This window comes from Triturus cristatus, chromosome 10 (assembly GCF_964204655.1).
Source record: "Triturus cristatus chromosome 10, aTriCri1.1, whole genome shotgun sequence".
Taxonomy (NCBI): Eukaryota; Metazoa; Chordata; class Amphibia; order Caudata; family Salamandridae; genus Triturus; species Triturus cristatus.
In genome coordinates this window covers 1,155,679,837-1,155,698,388 of record NC_140593.1, presented here as the reverse complement: position 1 = coordinate 1,155,698,388, position 18,552 = coordinate 1,155,679,837, and the positions used below count along the sequence as shown (strand labels likewise).

Sequence of the window (18,552 nt, the reverse complement as noted above, 5' to 3'; positions counted from 1 at the left end):
CGACCGCTACCATGGCAGTCTCATTTTGCACTTTAACATTGCTGTGGGTGCTGCTGACAGGGTAGCCGCCGCAATGTTAAAAATGCATGTTGTGCATTTCACTGCACTGCGTGGCAGGCACCACACAGTGCCTGCCACCTGGTGAAGTGAAATGTGGGGGTACCATGGGTACCCCCCAGTGCACAAACACCACCCCCAGACACAAGGGGGGCCTGCAACGGGCCCCTAAAACCAATCCCTGCCAGCCTTTCAATGGCAGTTTACCCGCCATGGAAAGGCTGGCTGAAGCCAGCATCCCAATTTGGCAGATGGTGCCTGCTAAGCACGGCCACCATTTTATGGATGCAGACCGCTCCGCCAGGTAAGCGGATCGATTACCTGTGGCGGTTCCGTGGCGAACGGTCTTTGCATCCGCCACAGTCGCAGTCTGGATCTCCCCGCCATCGTAATGTGGCGGGGGAAAATCGCGGTCCGATGGTGGAATGCCCGCCACCACACGGCTGACGGTGGCGGGCCTTCCTCCATCATAATGACCCCCTTAATTCTCAACACTGGAGCTTGTGACAGCTGCCACAAGGTGGCACTGTCTGGCTAATTTGGAGATGACCACAACAACAGGTAATTATTCATTCAATACACATTAAAAATTATTATTACAGATTAAACACATGCAGCGAGCAAGGCATTCATCTCTAGTAAAAGGGGCTTGGGGGAGGGTCCCAGTTGCTAAGCAAGCAATGTGTGCCTGAATATACAAAAAACAGGGGCAGAGTCACCTGACTACAGGGAACATATGGTACACATTCGATTTACATCAGGAAGTCAATTTTTGTAATAGAGCCAGTTTTAGCAACAGACTCGCAGTTGGAGTTGCGGTGGAAGCAGGACGTTGTGACAAGCAGGCTCGCCGATTTTTAAAGGTTGGGAGTAAAAGTAAAAACACCCCCAAGAAAACCTACAGTGTGGCTGACAGCGCTTAAAGAAAAGAAGACAGCGTTGTCAAGATTCAGGCTGCCACAAGATATTGCAGGCTCTAACTGGTATCAGGACACCACTTGAAAAGGTGCAGGGAAGGACAGCCTGAACTTAAACATTAGGCGAAAAACCTATTGGCACAGCTAAACAACTGAATACAGGCGGTGCATATCGAAAGACGTACCTGTTTTAAGACACCATTGAACATGTGTCAACGTGACTTTTTAAAAAATTCTATGACTCCACTGACTATGATGCAAGTGGTCTAAAATCACAAAAGGTGAGAGGTGATAAAGTCGTCCTGAACACCCACAGAAGGACTTCAACCCCTACACTTAAAAAAGAAGAACAAAACTTTGGTTTTAAATTCTCGTCCGTCCTGAGGAAGGTGCTACTATTGTAACCTATGCACCGAAACGCGTCGACAGTGGGACTTTTTAAAGTATATGAAATGTATTTGTGTAGTATTTAATTTGCAATATTGAAAGTACATGATTTGAACTGTGTGTGACTCTGAGATAGATACCGTAATACGGAATTGTTAGATAGCATATATAAGATTGTACCAGAGCACCCAATCAGAGTATATATTGAATGCAATTTTAAAATATGATTTTATTGAATATAAGTGTTTTCCTATGAAAAATAAATTTTGAGAGTAACAAAAAGTATATTCTAGTCTGGAGTAATAATATTTGTCCAGTGTCACAGTCAAAAATCAAAGGTTATTGATCTAAATGTGTAGGCCTCATGGTCGCCAACTAAAAGAGTAATACACAGAAAGGAATCTTTTTTGATAAATAGTGGGAGAAAGATCACTTTACCAGGGGCTCATTGGAAAGTGGGGGTCCTTGACAATTGCCTGCTTTGCCCATGCCTTAAAACATGTCTAAGAATTCCCAACAAGCGACCGACTCACAGTCTGGGATTCCCTCAATGACAGACTCACGTATACCAGGCAATTCCCTACAAGTGGCAGACACACAAATGGAGATTCCCTTCACTGACAGAGCCACTTACACCAGGGAACTCCCTAGAGTGACATAACTCATGAGTGGGAATTCGCTTCAGAACCTGCAGCTCCAGGAGGACTGCCCTCCTTCCTAATGCCTGCCTTGTGCCTTCAGAGACTACCCTGCTGCTTGAAACATGCTGTTCTGCTTGAACCGAGGACTTCCAGAGTGACTCCAAGGGCTAATTGACTAGCCTCCTTATCAGAGCCTTCGGGACAGAAAAGGATCCAACCATCTTGAACCCCCGCCTGAGTGAGTCCTGACCCTCCAAGTGGTGCTAAGAAATTTTTGAGCTAAAAAGTGCCCTGAGAACCAAGGAGACCCGATACCTACCTGCTCGCCAATCTGCCCCAGGTGCATCGCAGCTCCCCCTGACTTAGTGGTATCTCTGGCTATTTTCTTCTCCACAGGAGCAAATCCTGTTCATTGGCTCCTGACCAGAAAGGTATCCGGCCTTGTGTAGCCCTCATCGGTTGCAGCCTGCAGTTTCGTCCTGCTGGAGATGTTCAACTACCAAAAAAACCCTAATTCCGTATGAAGAAATCTTCACTACAACTTCGTCTAGCAGCTCCCTGACGAAGATGCTTCCTCCTCTGACACCGCCAGCCACCTTGCCCCACTGAACTTTACCTTTCCACAATTATTTTTTTTAAATTCTAATACGAACAAAGGTAAGTGGAGGCCAGACAGTGGTGTAGCTAGTTGTACTGGCACCCGGGGCGGCCCCTAAGTTTGCCGCCGGGGTGCAGGTAAGAACAGAGGAGGGTTGGCATCTGACAGACGACTTGTTCTGGGGGAGGGTAGTAGCGGCCGTGGATGGCCGGCTGACAACTTCTTCCCACGGGGGAAGGGTGCCGGCCCGACGGACGACTGGTTGTCGGGCCGTGGGAGTGGACCCCCCCCCAGCTGCGCCACTGAGCCCAGGCCCAATCCACTTCATGTATCTAAACCGCACTCAGTCGCAGCTGGCCATAACTTTAGACTGTGCCTCGTTCTTGCATGTCTAGATGTCAGCGGTTGGCACTTTGATCTTTTAAGCTCTATTTTTCACCTTAAACTCCAAAAATTCATAACTCTGGTTCTACTGATTGGACTTTTATTATTTTGCTGTCAAATAACGTATACAAATTTACTCTGTTTTTTTTTTTAATTTATGTGGCATTTGTCTAGTGTTTTCACTTTATTGCTGTTTAAGTGCTGCATAAATACTTTACACATTGCCTCTAAGTTAAGCCTGGCTGTTTTTGTGCCAAGCTGCCAGAGCGTTAAGCAATGGTGAACTTATTGACTTTTTATTGTGCTTCCCCGTGACCAGGATTGTGGCTATTGTTTGAGAAGGGCTCACACCCACCTCAGGTAACAACCCAATATCTCACACAAGGGCTTCTGACACTGACTCACTTACATCAGGGGGTTTCTTTCACTGACAGACTCACTTTCCTGCAGTTCAGATTAACTTTCATGCAATTACAGATTCACTTCCCTGCAGTTACAGACCTGCTTCCTTACAAGCACTCTCTCACTCACAGCAAGTTCTCTGCAGGTAGACACACTTGCACCAGTTCATCAACTCAGACACCAAATCACTTTCTATAGGGTACTCCGTGCAGTTGCGGAATTACTTGCACCACTGTTCTCTGCACTTACAGACCCACCTCTGACCAGTCATTGAAGTAACAGACTCACACCTCAAAACTCCCTGCAGCCCCACTTACGTCAGAGGGCTCACCTGCACAATGGGGTTCCCTGCCATGAGAGAATGACTTATACCAGGGTTGTCACTCCAGAGACCGACTGACACCTGGGAGATTCCCTAGTGACCGGCTCACTTGTTTCAGGTGATTGGCAGCATTCACAGAAACATTTACAAGAAGGGTTCTCCTTAGTGAAGGGCACACGTGAACCAGGGGATTCTGTATAATGGGATCTAAAGATTCACTCTGGTTGCTGGTTCACTTACAACAATGCTTCCCTTCAAGCCCAGGCTCACACCATGAGGTTTCCTGCAGTTATAGATTCCCAGCTGTTACAGACCCGCTTTCACTAGGGCATTTCCTTCAGGGTGAGATTCACTTGCACCAGGTGTTTCACTGCAGTACAGACTCACAAACAGTAATTACTCAAAACATGGATTCCTACAGTCACGGACTCACAGCGGGGCATTAACTGAGGTTTCAGACTTATTCAATCAATCAATCAGGGATTTAAAAAGCGCACGGGTGAGGGTCTCAAGGCGCTAGGGGGAGGTGGCGAGGGGGGTGGGGGGCAGCTCCGATGTCATCCGAAGAGCCGGGTCTTGAGGTCCTTATTTACAATAAGGGGGTTCCTGCTATTACAGACTCGCACCAAGGCATTAACTGAGGTTACAGACTTACTTATGTACACCAAGGGACCCCCTGCAGGTACAGCCTCACACCAGGGCATTAACTGAAATCATGGATGCATTTACCCCAAGGGACCCCCTGCAGGTACAGACTCACACCAGGGCATTAACTGAAATTATAGACGCATTACCCCAAGAGACCCCCCTGCAGGTACAGACTCACATCAGGGCATTAACTGAAACCATAGACGCATTTACCCCAAGGGACCCCCGGCAGGTACAGCCTCACACCAGGGCATTAACTGAAATCATAGATGCATTTACCCCAAGAGACCCCCGGCAGGTACAGCCTCACACCAGGGCATTAACTGAAATCATAGATGCATTTACCCCAAGGGACCCCCGGCAGCTACAGCCTCACACCAGGGCATTAACTGAAATCATAGATGCATTTACCCCAAGGGACCCCCGGCAGGTACAGCCTCACACCAGGGCATTAACTGAAATCATAGATGCATTTACCCCAAGTGACCCCCTGCAGGTACAGCCTCACACCAGGATATTAACTGACATCATACATGCATTTACTCCAAGGGACCCCCTGCAGGTACAGACTCACACCAGGGCATTAACTGAAGTTGCAGACTAATATACACTACGGGGATTTCTGCGGTTCCAGACTTACTCCATGGGATGAACTGAATTTACAGACATATTTATGCCAGGAGAACCCCTGTAGTTTCAGGCTCACTTTCACCAGGATTTTCACGGGAGTTACAAACTTATTTGCACCAGGGGTTTCTTGCAGTCCCTGAATAAATTGCAGGAAGAGGTTCCCTATGTTTACATACTCACAAGAACCAAGGGATTTCAACTGGTTACAGGCGCACTTACTACAGATACGAGCTCACACCAGGGGGTTACCTGCTTTAAAAATTCACTTGTGTCAGGGGATTCCCTTAGTTATAGAATCATGTGCACAATACGGGGATGGGTACACTCCCTACACCTATCGAATCACTTATATCAGGAGACCACCTGTAGTTACAGTCATTTAGACCAGGGACCATCCTACAGAGTCAGACTTACAATAAAGGAACTTTCCCATGTCACGTTGGGTGTGTGTATAGTGCTTGTGTTTGTAGAATCGTTTACACCAATGTGTAAATTTTTTCACTCAATCGGGATTTCTGAAGCGCGGATCATCACCCGATAGGGTATCCAGGCGCTTGCAGGCCCCTGAGGCTTATTTGAACAGTCAGGTCTTAATGGCCATTCGGAAGTGAGGTGATGGTCTGGAGGTGCTTGGGGAGGCTAGTACAGGTCCTTGATGTGGGAGAAGGAGTGTCCTCCACTTCTACTTTGGTAGATGTGGGGAGTATGGGCAAGTGAAAGAGAGACAGAGCGTAGTCTTCTCGACGGTTGTTGGAAGCTCAGGCGGTGGTTAATGTAGGCAGGTCCTTGGTTGTGTAGAGACTTGTGTGCATGGGTCACCAGCTTGAATTGGCATCACTTCTATACGGGGAGCCAGTGGAGTTTCCTGAGGTGGGTTGTGGTGTTGGTTCGTCGGGAAGGGCAAAGATGAGTCCGGACATGGCGTTCTGAATAGTCTGATGTCCCTGTAGGAGGTGTGCTGTGAATCCTAAGTAGAGGGCATTGCTGTAGTCCAGTCGGCTCATCATGAGGGCTTGTGTCACTGTACATCTCATGTGTAGGGCTAGCCACTTGAACATCTTGCGTAGCTGTGTGAGGAAGCAGGTGGAGGAGATGGCTTTGATCTGTGATTTCATGGTGAGCTTGTTGTCAATGAGTGAGTGCGGGTCATAGATCTGATGACAACCAGGAGTCATTCCATGTGCTGCTGCTTTTGCCAAAGATCAGTACTTCTGTCTTGTCTGTGTTCCGCTGTAGGCAGTTATTCTTCATCCAGTCAGCGACATTTGACATGCATCTGTGAAAGTTGGTTCTGGTGGTGGTGGTGTCATCGGTGAGTGAGAGGATGAGTTGGGTGTCATCTGCGTAGGAAAATATATTGAGACTGTGGGATCTGACGATGTTGGCCAGGGGGGTCATATATGCATTGAAGAGTGTGGGGCTGAGGGATGATCCCTGGGGGACACCGCAGGTGATCTCCTTGGGTTCAGAGGTGAAAGGTGGGAGGTGGATCCTCTGGGTTCTTCCGGTGAGGAAGGAGGTGATCTATCTGAGAGCGTCCCCTTGGATGCCGATGTGGTGGAGTCTTTCGATCAGCGTGTGGTGGGATACGGTGTCGAAAGCTGCTGAGAGGTCGAGGAGGATCAAAGCTGCTGTTTCTCCTCAGTCGATGAGAGTTTGTATGTCATCTGTGGCTGCGATCAAACGGTTTCAATGCTGTGATTGCTGCGGAAGCCGGATTGGGAGGCGTCGAGTGGCTGGTTCTGTTCCAGTTGTGTCATGAGTTGATTGTTGATGATCTTTTCCAGCACCTTTGGTGGGAAGGAGAGCAGGGAGATTGGCCAGTAGTTTTTGCATTCACTGGGGTCAGTGGAGGTTGTTTTGAGTAGTGGTCTGACTTTGGCATCTTTTCAGGCATTGGGAAATGTAGTGGTGATAGAGGTGTTGAGTAGGATGATAAGTTCCTGGACGATTCTTTGGTTTCCGATGCTGAAGCAGCCACTTCTCAGCTCATGGGGTTCAGGTTTCAAGGGTGATGTAAACAAGAGCTTGTGGGTAGGGTATTGGTCATTTTGTGGTTTTGTAACAAGTATACGCTTTTGAAGAAGACTGCTAAAAATCAGGTCATCTGGTCAGAGTAAAGAGCAGCAGCTTCTCTATCTTACTGTTTTCTTGAGTGCCAGTTTTTTGCCCATTACTTAGGTGACTGAGTTGGAGGCCAGTGGCGACGCTGCCTTCCAAAGAGTGGAAGTAGACTGAAGAGTCCAATGGGTCCATACTAGTGTGCATCCTGCGTAAGAGAATAATAAAATGGAGCCCTGGAAGAGGACCCATGGTTTTCTAACCACAGCCGCCATCTGTGGATAGAACGAAAGTTTATAAGTAAGGTGTACTATCAAGTCAATGCTAAGTCTGTGACATCAGAATGATGTTGCTACTCCACAAGCTCGCTACCACCTCCCCAACTCTACTCTCAAACGTATTTTCAATCTTATGAAAATCCAGGTTAAATTTGTGTGCCATTGAACTTCTCTCCTGCAGGTACTTTTTTTTCCTTTCTTTTGGACATGCACTCTCACAGAGTGCATGTCTGCAGTCTGACTCTGACCCCTCCCTTGTGTTGCTTGTTCTCCTGTCCTTCCGCCGCACTCCTCCCATATGCCTTGTGTTGCTTTTTCCTCCCCCTCACCTTTGTGTTGCTTGTCGGCACAAACAAGGGGAAGTGCGTTGATTTTTTCCCAGGAACAACTGCATTACACGCATGCTGCAAACACACCACACATCCAACGTATCTGACCCTTCTGCTGTTGTCAATGCATAGGAACTTTTACTGAAAGTGTATTCCTTCCGTACAGATTCTATGCTGGACAGCAACATTTGCCTCTGCGTCATGGTGTGAGATTGTGCTTTGTGCAAGGCCGCACATAAGCACCAGCACATGAGATGATCACAACAGCAGGACAGTCTTTGTAGATATGGCTCTACACTGTTTTTCCTTCATGCAATGCAGCACAGCAAATTTGCATGGTGTGAAATCCAAATTAATCTGGGCATCATTATATTAATAATTTCGTTCCAATATTTGTTGATATCTTGTAAGTTCTACATTCGAAAATAATGATAATCAATTTAGCTTTTAATCGCTGTGAGGTCGGTAAAATGAGTAACATTGACTAGTAATACTATTAAACACTGACCCACAATATTGCTTCTAGTGTGCACTGTGTAAATTGTTAATATCAAAGTTGAGTTTGTAAGTTGTTTATGGATATATACCAAAGAAGCAGTTCATTTATCTGACGCATTTCTTTTCCTTTTCATTTAGACATGTCCTCCTGCCTTTGAACCGTCACTGGGAGCCTTGCCTTTCCTCATTGGCAGACCATCACCATCCGAAAACTTGCAATAATTGACATCTCTCCTACTACAACCTTTCCATCTCACATCGAGAAGACTTCCCACCCTCCAAGCGGAAGACAAGACCTGTGACACTGGTTGCCTGTGCTCATAATATAAGAGTAGCCATGTCCTTCATGCAGTTGTCTATGCTGGTGGTCTCCCTCCCCGGCTTCTCAAGCGTCTTTGGATACTGTCCCCCTCAGTGTGTATGTGAGACAAGACCATGGTTTACTCCCCAGTCCATTTACCACGAAGCCAAGACCGTCGATTGCAATGATCTCCTTCTCACCAGCATTCCTGTGAACCTTTCCGTGGACACTCAGGTGCTCCTGTTGCAGAGCAATAAGATTTCTCAGGTATCGGCCGAGCTGCAGAGCCTATCCAACCTGACGGAGTTGGACCTGTCCCAAAACCACTTCACCAGCATTGGGGACGTAAGCCTGTCCAACCTCTCCCGGCTGATCACCCTCTATCTGGAGGAGAACCAGGTCAGTGAGTTGCCTGACTACTGCCTGAAGGACCTCGGAAGCTTGGAGGAACTTTACATCAACCACAACCAAATAAGCAATATCGGCCCCATGGCCTTCTCTGGTTTAACCAACCTCTTGAGGCTCCACCTCAACGCCAACAAACTGCAGGCCATTGACAGCCACTGGTTCCAGTCTCTGCCCAACCTGGAAATTCTCATGATCGGGGAAAACCCAATTATGGAACTACAAAGCATGAATTTCCAACCACTGGGGAAGCTGCACAGCCTTGTCCTTGCAGGGATGGAGCTGAAAGAAATCCCTGAAGATGCCTTCATCGGACTCGACTATCTTGAAAGCCTCTCCTTCTTCGACAATCGTCTCTCAAAGGTTCCCAAAGAGGCACTGAAGAGTCTCCCGCTTCTCAAATTCCTGGACCTTAACAAGAATCCAATTCAGAAGATTTCTGGAGGTGACTTCTGGGATATGCCCCACCTGGAAGAGCTGAGCCTCAACAATATGGAATATCTAGTTAGCGTAGAGCGCCATGCCTTTCGGCTTCTTCCAGAGTTGGCCAAGTTGGAGCTCTGTAACAATCCCAGGCTCTCCTTCATTGACCGGTCAGCCTTCCGGGATGCTCCCTCTCTGAGGACTCTGCTCCTCAGCAACAATGACCTGCGCCTTGTGCAAAGGGGAATCTTCCAGTCTCTGCCCGCCCTCAATGAAATCAGTCTGTATGGGAACCCACTTCGATGCGACTGCTCTGCCAACTGGAGGATCCTCAACAACCAAAGTATGCGGCTAATTGAGCCCCAGTCCACGCTGTGTGCTTCACCAACCCAGCTGGATGGCCACCAATTTAAGGAGATCCTTGAGCAAGGAATGCTGAGTGGGTGCTTGCCCATTATCTCCACCCACATCCTGCCTTCCTATATCAACGTGTCCGGCAGTGATATGGTCTCACTAGACTGCAGAGCCACATGTGATCCCGAACCTGAATACTACTGGATGAGTCCAACAGGGATGAAGCTATCCCCGGAGATAAACTCAGAGAAATTTAAGGTCCGGGCTGGAGGAACCCTGGAAATCTATAGTGTGAATGCTGACGATTCAGGCCTCTATACCTGTGTGGCGTGGAATACAGATGGGTCAGACACAAGAACAACTACCCTCCACATCAACGGCACCCAAGGGTCAAAAAGTGTGGCTCTGCTCGTGGTGGCGAAGAAAGTGCAGTCGCATTTTGTGGTGGTGGAGTGGAAGGTCTTCCCAATCCCAGAGGCCACTGCCCCCATTGTCATACCTGAATGGTCGTCGGCAACTATGCGTATCCACAACCCGCACATCAGCTACACAGCTAAGGTACCTCTGGATATCAAGGAGTACAACCTCACCCACCTTCAGCCAGCTACCAGATATGAGATATGCCTAACTGTAGACTCGCTCTCGCACCAGTCCCAGCGGTCATGCCTGAACGTCACAACCAAGGATGCCTCTTTTGCTGTGGAGATGGTTGGGCAGCCAGGCAATGTGGCCTTGGCTGCTGTGTTGGGATCCCTCTTTGCTATTCTTAGCATGGTACTACTCGTCTTGTACACCGGCCGTCGGCTCAAGCAGAAGAGCTGCCATCACTCATTAAAGAAGTATATGCAGAGGGCCTCCTCCATACCACTCAATGAGTTGTACCCCCCACTCATCAATCTCTGGGAGAACGAGAACGAAAAGGAGAAGGACAGCAACCTAGAGCAACCGCCCCCCACTGTGCCAGCGGACCTGCAAATCGACACCTCCAAAACATACGTGTGGCAACCATGAACATACTTTTTTTCTTCCTTCTGATACCCTTCCCTTTAGAGACACAGAAACGTCTCTCTAACTGTATCCCAGGAGGCGCATGAGGGGCAAGACTTTCCAGTCGTTGTCTAGCTGGCCGCCATCTTGATCAAGGTCAATCGCTCATGCGGCGGCCATTTTGAGCAGTGCCAAGCTCTTCCACAAAAAGTGGTATGTTGATCAGAAGCTGAAAACACAGGTGGCTGCTCCTTCGATGGGGGCATGCACATTTCTATAGGGTAGTTACGTCACATCTGATCAGATGGCAGCAGTGTCTTAGGGTCACTAGACAGCACGCGGCTGTCCATTAGTGAGTAGACTTGTAACATGTTCTACAGTTGCCCTTGTTCCTAGAGAAAATCAAAGACTTCACTGGACATTTTGAGGTGCCTAGAAGAGACTGTTTGGGACCAGGAGTATAAAATGGAGGTGCGGAAGAGATGGCTGTCCGCAATATTTGCAATGTGACACCCACACCCAAAAAAGCCATCTTTGGACCTTGCAATTTAGGCCTTGCTTTTATGTGCACACAACAGCTGGATTTAGTAGCATAGAAAGTGTGTGTGTGTGTTTATACAGGGATTTTTGGACACGTTGCCACGGTGTGGCTGATGTACTGTGAACTGGCAGACTAGCAGAGTTCGTTGTTGGCGTTGTTTTAATAAAAATGTCAAGTTGAAAAAAAGAAAAGTGCCTGGGCGTCTATAGTTCTGGTTCACACTACCCACTTGTACATGTAAATCATTCTTAGGAACGTTCATGCTTGCACCACATGTGCAAAAATTCACGACTGTCACGTGGAAGTCCAGCTATATTTCCAGAAAATACACCACATTCCAGTGCTTAATTTGAGCCAGTGGTTACCAGTGCTCGGCACCGGCGCTTAATTGCCAGAACCTGCAATTATGACAGCTGCCACATGATGGCACTGTTTGTGTAATTTAAAGATGACCAGATAAACTGTTGTTTGTTAATTCAATATGCATTAAAACCACTAATGCCAGCCACCCAAGCCATTCTTAAAGCTTTAGCGGCCTCAAACAGTTTGAATTGTCACACATGTAGCAGTGTAATGGTTAGTAGTTGTGTAAGTACAGTGGCAATGTTTGGTGCAAACTGCGGGGGGGCTCCTGACGAGGGCCCAGGCATTTATTGTTTTACAAATTAAGCACTGCACATTCATCCTGCTGTACTTACAATATGCAGCATATTCAGTTTCGTGGCACCTAGTCTCGGGTGTTTACATAAGGTTAGCCATCCAGTGAAGGAGATTCACTGAAATCATAGAAACTGCAGAAGAGTCCTCACATAACCTTTTAACCCACGACGTCAGAGGAAGTGTCATTATGTAAAGTTAAACCACATGACGTGTCATAACAGCCGCACCCAGTTCAAAATTAGTAAAATTACTTCGAAATCTCACAAGAAAATCACACTGTCCAACTAAAATTGTTCCCGCAGACAAAACTATTGAGTTAGCCCTTTAACCATTTGACCGGATTTTTATTGAAAAGTTTTCTTTTTAATTATTTGTATTACATGTTTTCTTGATAAAAGAATGAATTGCTATCACCTAATCGGCAACCTTTTAACAAAGTCTTACAATTGGTGTAATATTGTTAAATTACTATGTTGTAATACAAACGCCCTTCCCGTCACTCATCCAGTGCTTACTTTTGAGTGGTGGGTGCAGGTGGGGGCCACCACTCATTTTTGGCGACCGGGGTTTATTTATTTTTCACCAACAAACTTTGATCTAGAGTAAGAGAGAGAAACACAAAAGGGAGGAAGAAGGAGTTAGAGAAAAAAGGCAGAAGAGTGAAAAAAAAGCAGGTATGAAAAAGTAACTTCAAGGAACAGAGGCAGCGAGTGTCACAGCCGGACCTTGTGGCTTAGAGGACTAATGCATCCCCCTTAGAGGCCTGTGTTTGATCTCACAGTCACCGGTTCAAATCCCGGCAGGTCCACTAAGCCTTTCAACCTTCTGAGGTCAATAAAATGAGTACCATTAAGTTGGGTAACAATAAACATCTGCTATTGAGCGCCAAGACGCCCTATTGCGTAAACGTGTGCTTTACAAATACGCATGTTATGTCTAGGGGTGCCTTCAAAAGGCATGAGGTCAAATCAAGACTGTTGCCTTGGCATTCAGCACCTGGTCTTTGATAGCCACAGGCTTTTGAGCACATTTTAGGGGCCATCAACACAAATTTGGCACTGCAGTCATCCTATTTCTCAGCACAACATCATCATCTCCTCCACCATCCTTCACTTGCAGTATCAATTTTATTAGCATGTAAACAGAGCACATAATCGTAGCACGTCCAATAATTTCATCATCATGCCATGTCTACATCAGCATCAAAATGATGTTATGCCCTCCTCAGTTCCAAGGTCATAGCATTGTCCCTCTAGGTTTGGAACTATAGCCTGTCCCCCAGGATCAGGTCGTTGGACTGCCTCTTTCCCCCCATCGGAATCGCAGCTTATCCCCAGGTGTCACAATCATGAGATGCACTCCTGGTATCGAATGAAGGCTTTTCCTCCAAATTCCTACCAGACACATGGGGGCACATCTATAAGGCGGCGATATAAAATTATCGCCGCTTTTGCGGCCGTTTTCGGCCGAAAAGCGGCTATAATTTTATCGCTATATCAGCAAGGTCACGCTATCACGTGAAACCTTGCCTTAGCGCCTGAATTCCTAACGCCCATCTTTGCATCTCTAATGAGATGCAAAGTGGGCGTTCCTCCCCAGGGTAACGGGAGAAATGTCGCTAAGCGACATTTCTCCTATTATCAAGCCTCACGCAAAGCAGCATAGCGACAAGAAAAGTAGCGATAACCTCTGTATTCGCTACTTTCTTTACACCTGCTTTGAAAACGGAATTAGCCATGATATCCTATGTAAGGTTGATATCATGGCTAAGTATGTGAGGCCCTATCAGCAAGCTATCGCCAAACTTCGTGGGATTATCGCTGGGTTTCTAGCGATAATCTCACGTTTGGCAATTAGCGCTAGGATTTTTATCGCTTTTGAGATAAGCGTTGCTAATAGCACCCTATCTCAGCGATAAAAATCCACGCTAGCCAGCGATAATTATCCTAGCGCTAAGTGCGCTTAGCGATAATTATCGCCGGTTGTTGCTGATATGCCCCATAATCTTGCTATTTACACCAGATTCTGCATGATGACTGTTGGACCCGGCCTCGTGGCGTGGTCCTGACTTCCCTGGGGTTGGGCCCGTTCCCCGCCCTGGCCTCCACGGGCCACCCGTTCGAGCCGCACGAGGTCGCATACACCTCGGGGCTCCACCATTTTGTTGCCTGCCACGTGACCCTGCACCCCAGTCCACCTGACTCCGCTCAACCCGGCCTCGGCCCCAGCGAGGCCCAGACATTGAGGCACCAAGAACTGGCCAGGGGGTATCACGTGAACACCTCATCGCCCTGGCAGAGGGCGGTATCGATGAGACCCCCAACCGTCCCCACACACCGAGGTGCGATCGGCCTCCATCTCTCCTGGGCCCGGCGCCTCTCCTGCTGGGCGTCTGGCCGCTCCCAACCCGGCCTCTCCGCCCCTCCGGGCGCAAGGGTCCGGACTTCAAAGGGCTCCAGGCCTATATCTGGGGCGACCCCACAACAGACCGGCAGTTGTATCCCGGAGTCGAGAGCCCTGCTGATTGAATCGCGGCCGACCCTACGGAGAAGAACTCTTGCTTGAAACCACCACGAGCCCTGCAGACTGCGTCGTGGCTCCTTCTTGCTGAAACCTTGAAGCCCCCCGGAACATCGGGGCCCTGCTGACGCTGTCGCGGCCCAACCTCGCTGAAACCTCCCTCGGAGCCCTGCTGATGACGTCGCGGCTCGAGCTGAGCGGAAACCATCTTGAGAGCCCCGCTGACCTGGTCGCGGCTCTCCACGAACTGAACGCCAGAGCCCTGCTGACGCCGTCGCGGCTCGACCCCTCCGAGTTCCGGAGGCCCTCCAGCTTGAGGATAAGAACTGGGCCCCAGGTACCCTCGTACCAAGCTCCTGCCAAGGACTGTCCCGCTACCCCTTCCCTTCTAAAGAGACACTGAGACCTTTGTGGATCCCTTGATCCCCTTTCGTGTAAATATTGATCCCGTAACGTGCTGATAAAGAATTGCTCGTCTTGAGACAACCTCCTTGAGTCCTGTGTGGTGGTGTTACTGTGCTAGTACATAATAGGAGAAGGATCTCCCAGGAGGCTTCTCTGCAGCGCTCGGCTACTTCGTACAGTGTGGGGGCCCCTCTGGGTGGTCTCTCCGACTCCCCGAGGTCCGCCTTCCAACATTTGGTGGCCAGCGACGGGATCCGAGCCGAACGCAGTACGTACCAGCCAGTAACCCACTAGCTACCCATCCAGACAAACAGAAGTCATGAGCAACCAAGGAAACAACGCGACCACGGAGTTCCAGCCCGAACGGTTGGAGGAATACACGCACAAAGAATTGAAACAGTTCTGCAAGGACAAAGGCCTTACAACCACCGGCCTAGGTACCAAAGAGGAGATGCAGAAAGCCCTAAGGACCTGGCTGGAGGCCGAGGCAGGCCACTCCCAGGAAGAAGGTCCCCTGCCCCTGACGGTGGCCACATCAACCGCACCGACTCCGGCAACCGGAGGAGGAAAGAGCCTAGAAACCGGCCTCTCCGAAGAAGAGATACGAGAGCGGGAGAAGGTCTGGAACCACGAACTAGAGCTCGCACGACTGCGGCTGGACGGCGAACTCCAGCTGGCGGAAAAGAAACTGGCCCTAGAGCAGCTACGGCTACAAGAGGAGATAGAAGAGAAGAGACGGCACCGAGAGTTGGAGGAAAAAAGACTGACCCTTGAGCACGAGCGAAGTCTCAAAGAGCTCGAAATCAAGGCAAAGAACGGGGGGACCGACACCCCCAGTAATAGAGACACCCTACCGCCTGTCGAGGCCAAGGTACATATCGCGAAAGATGTCGTCAGGGAGTACTATAAGAATGACGACATCCAACAATGGTTCAAGGCATACGAGGTGGCCATGACCTCCCATCGGGTGCCCCGAAAGGACTGGGGCGCCGGCCTGTGGGGTTGGTTCCTGAGTGAAGGTCGAGACACACTGCTTCAGCTACCAGAGGAGGTGATGACCTCCTACGACCACATGAAGGAGGCCCTGCTCACCCGCTACGGGCTAACCGCGGAAATGTACCGCCAGCGGTTCAGAGACTGCAAAAAGATCCCGGGTACTACCTGGGTGGAATATGTGGACTTTTTCAGCCGGGCCCTAGAAGGATGGATCAAGGGTAGCAAAGTCACCACCTACGGGCAGCTGATCGACCTCATTGTTTGGGAACATCTCTCCAACAATTGCTTCGTGGAGCTAAGGCAACGCCTCCTCGACAGCAAGATGACCGACCCACGAAAACTCGCCGTCGAGGCCGATCGATGGGTCAACACCCGAGTTCCCCGGAACTCGATGGGGGAGTACCAGAGGAACCCCACCGGACCTCCCCGCCAACGCGGTGGAGGGGGAGGGCCGAACAGGAACCGGGACCCCCCCGCCGGGGCCCCCAGGAGCCCACCTCGAGGGCCGCTGCAGCAACCCCTCTCCCCGAGCATAGCCCGAAGAGGGGCGACCCCAGCCAGAACCGGACCACGGCCCCCAGTAACATGCTACGGCTGCCAACAAACCGGACACTATGCCAGCGATCCGGTCTGCCCCCTGAACCGAAGAAGCGGGGTCGGCGGGCCCCCGCCCCGACAGCTGGCGGCCGCCGCCCTGGGGGAAGGAGAAGAAGAAGAAGAGACCCTCGACCGAGGAACCACCGAATGGGAACCGGCGGCCATGTCCCTGGTCTGCCTGGGCAGCCGAGAAATGGTGCCCCGCACCCCCATCCCAAGCAACACCCAGAAGTACCGACAGCAGGTCACCGTCAATGGACAACGGGCCGAAGCCCTTCGTGACACCGGCGCCAGTGTCACCGCTGTCCGCTGCCACCTGGTGACCCCCGAACAGATCCTACCCAATGTGCTGTGCCCCGTCCGGACGGCCGACAACAGCGAAAGCCTGTGCCAGATGGCCCTGGTCCCCTTCGAGTGGGGAGGGGTGACAGGCCTACTAAAAGTGACTGTCCGCGACGATGCCCCAGTAGACTGCCTCCTGGGGAACGACCTGGAGAGTTCCCCCTGGGCTCAAGTGGAGCGACAAGAGCACCTCCAAATGCTGGGACTATCCGAATGGGCCTGCGCCATCACCCGGTCCATGACCGCCCAGGCTCCCCGCTCGTCCCTGGCCCCCGGTGCCGCCCAGCCCGAGGGGCTCGCACCACCCCCCGCCTGCAGCGAGGGGGAGGCGGACACCGACACTGGACCTACTGAACCCTCCCCCGAAGAGATTGCTTCCCTCGGCGCCCTACCAGAACTTGCACAATGGCGCCACGAAGGGGGCCCCACCCATGAGCAGTTCCAGCAAGAACAGCAGTCCTGTCCCTCTCTCGAAGGGGTCCGACAACAAGCGTCCGCACAAGCCAACGGGGACCAGACCGGCACCCACTGGGTCGACTGGGCCGAGGGCCTGTTGTACAGTGAACAGAAGGTGGCAGAACTCGGGGCCAGCCGCGTGTTGGTGGTCCCCCTCGGCTTCCGGGAGTTCCTTCTCAACCTGGCTCATGACGTGCCCCTCGCCGGACACCTAGGGCAAGACAAAACTTACAGCCGTCTGGTGACCCACTTCTACTGGCCCCGGATGCGGAGAGACGTGGACAACCACTGCCGGTCCTGCCGGACCTGCCAAGCCAGCGGGAAGACGGGGGGTCGGGTCAAGGCCCCCCTCCAGCCCTTTCCAGCCGTCAGCACCCCGTTCGAACGGGTCGGGATCGACATCGTGGGGCCCCTGGACCCCCGGACCGCCCTGGGCCACCGCTTCATCCTGGTCCTCGTGGACCACGCCACCAGGTACCCGGAGGCGGTCCCGCTAAGAACTGTAATGGCCCCCGTGGTAGGCCGGGCCTTGATGGGGATCTTCTCCCGAGTGGGATTCCCCCGCGAAGTGGTGAGCGACAGGGGCACAAACTTCATCTCCAAGTACATGCGGTCCCTGTGGCAGCAGTGCGGGGTCACGTACAAATTCACAACCCCCTATCACCCTCAGGGGAACGGGCTGGTCGAGCACTTTAACAGAACCCTGAAGGGGATGATTCAGGGCTTGGAAGAGCCCCTCCGGCGGAGATGGGATGTCCTACTACCATGCCTCCTGTTCGCCTATCGGGAGGTCCCGCAGAAGTCCCTGGGGTTCAGCCCGTTTGAACTATTGTACGGACATCCGGTCCGCAGACCGCTCAGCCTGGTCAAAGAGGGCTGGGAGACGAAGCTCCAAGGCGCCCCTCCTGACGTCTACCGATACCTCCTGACCCTACGAAACCAGACCCGCCAGTTCCGAGCCATGGCCGAAGCCAACCTCGAGGCCAGCCAGGAGGACATGAAGCGGTGGTACGATCGGAACACCTCTACCATCGAGTTCGAGCCAGGCCAGCGAGTCTGGGTCATGGCCCCTGTTGAGCCCTGCGCCCTCCAGGACAAGTGGACTGGGCCCTTCAAGGTGGTGGAAAAGAAGAGCCCCGTCACCTACCTAGTTGACCTAGAGTCCCCCCGGAACCCCCTCCGGGTTCTACATGCTAACAGGCTCAAACCCTACTTCGCCCGGACCGAACTGAGCCTGCTGCTGGCGACCGACGAGGGGGGCGAGGACGACTCCGAGCCCCTACCCGACCTCTTGCAGAACGACGTCCACGACGGATCCATCAAAGGTGTCCAGCTCGCCTCCTCCCTGACCCCGGAACAGCGCATCGACTGTCAACAACTGCTGCAGGACTACGCAGCCCTCTTCTCCCTCAC

General features: G+C 51.0%; 1 protein-coding gene across 3 annotated transcripts in view; it reads left to right on the top strand.

Moving 5' to 3' along the window:
- Nucleotides 1–11,341, top strand: part of LOC146796804 (leucine-rich repeat neuronal protein 1-like) — a 104,058-nt gene extending 92,717 nt beyond the window's left edge. For all 3 annotated transcript variants that reach the window (XM_085629518.1, XM_085629519.1, XM_085629520.1), the window contains exon 2: nt 8,291–11,341. In XM_085629518.1, coding sequence (XP_085485644.1) covers nt 8,490–10,646 — 2,157 coding nt within the window. In that variant the 5' untranslated portion in view covers nt 8,291–8,489 and the 3' untranslated portion in view covers nt 10,647–11,341. The remainder of the gene's footprint in view (nt 1–8,290) is intronic.
- Nucleotides 11,342–18,552: the final 7,211 nt, after the last annotated feature.